Source organism: Penaeus monodon, chromosome 38 (genome assembly GCF_015228065.2).
Source record: "Penaeus monodon isolate SGIC_2016 chromosome 38, NSTDA_Pmon_1, whole genome shotgun sequence".
Classification (NCBI taxonomy): domain Eukaryota; kingdom Metazoa; phylum Arthropoda; class Malacostraca; order Decapoda; family Penaeidae; genus Penaeus; species Penaeus monodon.
Window position 1 is genome coordinate 28,878,652 of NC_051423.1, and position 5,000 is coordinate 28,883,651.

At 31.3% G+C, this 5,000-nt stretch overlaps 1 protein-coding gene across 1 annotated transcript in view; it reads left to right on the forward strand.

Annotated features, from left to right (window-relative positions):
- The window catches only part of LOC119597165 (guanylate cyclase 32E-like), a 63,943-nt gene that overhangs the window by 647 nt on the left and 58,296 nt on the right, over positions 1-5,000 (forward strand). The window contains exons 2-5 of the mRNA XM_037946694.1: positions 103-187; positions 1,443-1,598; positions 2,547-2,705; positions 4,679-4,842. Coding sequence (XP_037802622.1) covers positions 103-187; positions 1,443-1,598; positions 2,547-2,705; positions 4,679-4,842 — 564 coding nt within the window. The remainder of the gene's footprint in view (positions 1-102; positions 188-1,442; positions 1,599-2,546; positions 2,706-4,678; positions 4,843-5,000) is intronic.

Sequence of the window (5,000 nt, forward strand, 5' to 3'; positions counted from 1 at the left end):
CATCCTAATATCATCCTCAATAAAACAGATGAATACCTACTAATCACATATTTTCTTTACATATTTAGGATCTGATTCCACTCACTCTGCTTTCCCCGACAGAGAGTTCGAGAAAAAGGTGTTGAATCGCATCAAGCAATACCCCTTTTGTGTCCCTTATAACCCTGGAATTTTCCCCTTTATCGAGGTAAGAAAAGTTATCACTGATTAAAAAAAAAGATGATTGAATGAGTAAATCAGCAAATGTATAGATAAATTATCATTGTCATAAAGATGCTGGTAATATTTTTAATAGTAATTATGATAGTAGTGGTGATAATGATGATAATATTGACAGTAGTAATAATAATAATGGTAGTGATAATGGTGAGAACAATGATAATAATAATGGTAGTAAGGATAAGGATAATAATAATAATAATAATAATAATAATAATAATAATAATAATAATAATAATAATAATAATAATAATAATAATAATAAAACAACAATAATAATAATAATGATAATAATAATAATAATAATAATAATAATAATGATAATAATGATGATGATGATGATAATAATAATAATAATAATGATAATAATAATAATAAAAAGATAATAATAATAATAATAATAATAATGATAATAATAATAATAATGATAATAATAATAATGATAATAATGATAATAATAATTATAATAACAATAATAATTACAATAACTACAATCATTATTTTCATTATTACTATTATTTGTATCATCATTATTATTTTTATTATTATTACAATTATCATCATTATTATTACAATTATTTTTATTACTTTTTAAAAATTATTATTGTTATTATTGTTAGCAGTAGTATCATTATGATAGTAATAATTATTATTATCATTGTTATCATTATTATCGTTATCATAATTATCATTATTTTCATTATCATCATTATCATTAACATTAATATCATAATAATAATAGTAGTAATAATAATAACAATAATAATAATAATAATAATAATAATAATAATAATAATAATAATAATTATAATAATAATAATAATAATTATTATTATTATTATTATTATCATTATTATTATTATTATTGTGTGATATTTGGGTGTGATAATAATAACACTAATGATAGTAATATTGATAATAATGATTATTGTTTTTAGTACTTGTATTAAGATAATAGTAATGACAATAATAACAAAAATAATGGTAAGAATAATAACAACAGCAATAGTAATGATAATGGTAATAATATAATAATGACAACAATAATTATTATTATTATCATCATTGTTATTATTTTTATTATTGTTATCATTATTATCATCATTATAATGATAATGATAATAATGATAACAATGATTAGTATTATTATAGATATACTACTACTAATAAAGTAATTAAAACTCCTCTTTCCTTACAAGCAACTCACCTGTCATTGCTTCCAGGTGCCAATCTCCGCAGCACACCTGTACGACGCTGTAATGATGTACGCTAAAGTATTACACGAGACTCTAGCCAACCCTTATGCTGACCCTGCCAACGGTACACACATTCTCTCGCTTATTAAGAATCGATCCTTTCCCTCCATCCAGGGTTTTAAGGTGAGGAATCCCGTGTTATTTTTGTATCGTTGGGTGGTCCATGTACATGATGTTTGGTGTGGGATTACGTAGAATTTTAGGGTTTTCGTAATTGATATTCTTATGTATGGCGGGTATGTAGGTAGTGAAGGTATGGTGGTAACTGATGGTTTTATGTATGGTGGGTATGTAGGTATGGTAGTTTAGTAACATGTATAGTAAAGCAGATTTTCCTCAATAATTATATTTGATAATAATGATGATTTGAGGGGAGCGTCTTCTTTGCATTATTAGAGCAGAAATATGCAAATGATCATACAACAAAAGGAAACACTGTATATAGCATAATGTACATTAAGGCTGTCCGAATAGCTACATGACTAATGGGAAATTATGAAGGCATAATGACAAATTAAAGATAATTTTTTACATGCAACACATATACTTCATTTCTTTTCTTAATGACCGCACGAGTGATAATGTATCTTTTGCACTATCAGATGATGCATATGTAGGTTATGACGTAACAGAACTGAGAAATTTAAATATGTATTCTTTGAAATTTATTCTGACAGCTACGTGAGAAAGGATAACGGGTCATAACAGATCAAACATGTGCACTTTAATATTTTTTTTTAACAACTGCATAATGAATATAGAAAATATAGATGTGAAATGCTTTAAATCTTTTCCATACCGAATGATTGACATATAGCCCGTGGATGCATAATAGCATATTTTGCGGGAAAATAGATGGATCTAATACAAATACTCTATTATTTTCCTAACAAGAAAAATAACTTACACAATGACACCATAATGCTATATTATAAAGAAAAAATATCACACATATTTGAAAACTCTCCCTCACAAGACACCGACGTAATATGAATAGAAAACGAAAGCTGAAAAACACAGCCCCATAACACACACAATATGTTTTTTCTTCTCGTGACGTCGTCCCATCAGCTCCACATGGACGAAAACGCGGATGCTGAAGGTTCCTATTCCCTGCTGGCCATCCGTCAGCTGAGCTCAGGCCATACCCCGCCTATGGGATGGCACAAGGTTGGCCACTTTCACTTCCACGACCACAGGACCGGGACCCACGACATGGACAACCTGCCGGTGAGCTTTCCGAGAGAGAGAGAGAGAGAGAGAGAGAGAGAGAGAGAGAGAGAGAGAGAGGAGAGAGAGAGAGAAGAGAGAGAGAGATAGACGAGAGAGAGAGAGAGAGAGAGAGAGAGAGAGAGAGGGAGAGAGAGAGAGAGAGAGAGAGAGAGAGAGAGGTATATATATATATATAGATAGATAGATAGATAGATAGATAGATAGATAGATAGATAGAGAGAGAGAGAGAGAGAGAGAGAGAGAGAGAGAGAGAGAGAGAGAGAGAGAGAGAGAGAGAAAGAAAAGGAGAAGGGAAATATAAAGAGAAAGAGAAGGATTGAAAGAGACAGAAAAAAGTCGAGATAGAGAAAAGGAAGAAATAATGATATAAAAAGACAGAGAGAGAAAAAAGAGGAAGATTGGCCTCAATTTGACTCTCAGCAATTGCAGTTAATGATTCCTTGTTTCTGCTTTTGCCTGTACGGTCTAATCTCCATTAAACTGACCTGTGATTATAGGCTTTTGTTTCTTGATTCCATGATTATGCCTAACTGGCAACCCAACATGGATTTTGACGTTTTTCACTCATTTCCTTCTCCTTTTTCATAATTCATCGTCACAAATGTAGAAAAAAGGTATGAATGAGGATGAAAAAGTTGATGATTCTGATGAAGATTATTATCAAAGTCCTTAATTAAGTTAAATCGCTTGTTTTGTGAACTTTTCCATTTTCCTTCATTGGATTTCAGTATATGCTATTTCATTATCATTGTTTTTTAATGAATCGATTTTTTTTTTCTTTCATTTTGTTTATTATTAGTTTGTTTGCCTATTTTTTATCGAATTGTGTATATTATTGCCTCGGTTTTTTGATGGTCACGGTTTCGTATTTGTGGAAAGTTGTTATCAGTTGCAAATATGCACGTACACATACATACACACACACGCACGCACACACACACACACACACACACACACACACACACACACACACAAACACATACACAATCACACACACAATCACACACACACACACACACGCGCGCGCGCAAACACACACACATACACACACACACACACACACACACACACACACACACACACACACACACACACACACACACACACACACACACACACACACACACACACACACACACACACACACACACACGACACCTCACGAAACCAAATGATGATACTATAATAACAATACAATACACCCTGGCAATTCTACTTACATTTACTTACAACTGCAATTACTTGAAACCCTTTTGCGGGCGTGTGACCCAAATTCTATACTTGACCACCGCCCACGCCCTTCTCTGCGAGTGTCTTTCAAAACATTTTCATCGAGCTACGATTTCTTTTCGTTTTTTATTTTCTTCTTATCTCTGTTGTTTCTGCACTTATTGATGGTGGCGGTGATAATAATAGTAATAATGATGATGATGATAATAATAATAATAATAATAATAATAATAATAATAATAATAATAATAATAATAATAATAATAATGATAATAATAATAATGATAATAATTATTATTATTATGATAATAATAATAATAATAACAATGATAATGATAATAATGATAATGATAATAATAATAATAGAATTAATGATAATGATAATAGTAATCGTTGTCATCATTACTATTATCATACTGATGTTATTATTATCATTATTATTATTGTTATTGTTATTATTGTTATTAATATTATTATTACTTATATAAAAATAATGATGATAATGATAATGATATTTATTATTATTATTATTACTATTTTATTATTATTATTATCATTACTTCTACTACTACTACTACTACTGCTATTACTACTATTATTATTATTATTATTATTATTATTATCATTATTATTATTAATATCATCATCATCATCATCATCATCATCATCATCATCAACATCATCATCACCATTACGATCAATACCACTACCATTACCATCATCCTCACCCTCACCATCAGACGCTGGTGATGAACGACACCATTCTCTGGCTGGGCGACGGACCTCCCCTGGACGCCCCCAAGTGTGGCTTCGCCTCCGAGAAATGCGGGACAGACTGGTCCAGTATCCTCGGCGGCGGTGTGGTCCTCATGCTGGTGATGGTGGCGGCTCTGTTCCTCTGCAGGTGAGGCCCTTCGGCTGAGTGTGGTTTAGGGGAAGACTCAACCTATCGTGTCGTCTGTGTTGCGTTCTTGAGTTCTTGGTGAGTCCGTGTCACTTGGGGATTGACGTTGGATTCTGTGTGTGTTTTCTCGCGAGGCTCTCATACTATTTGTCGCTTTG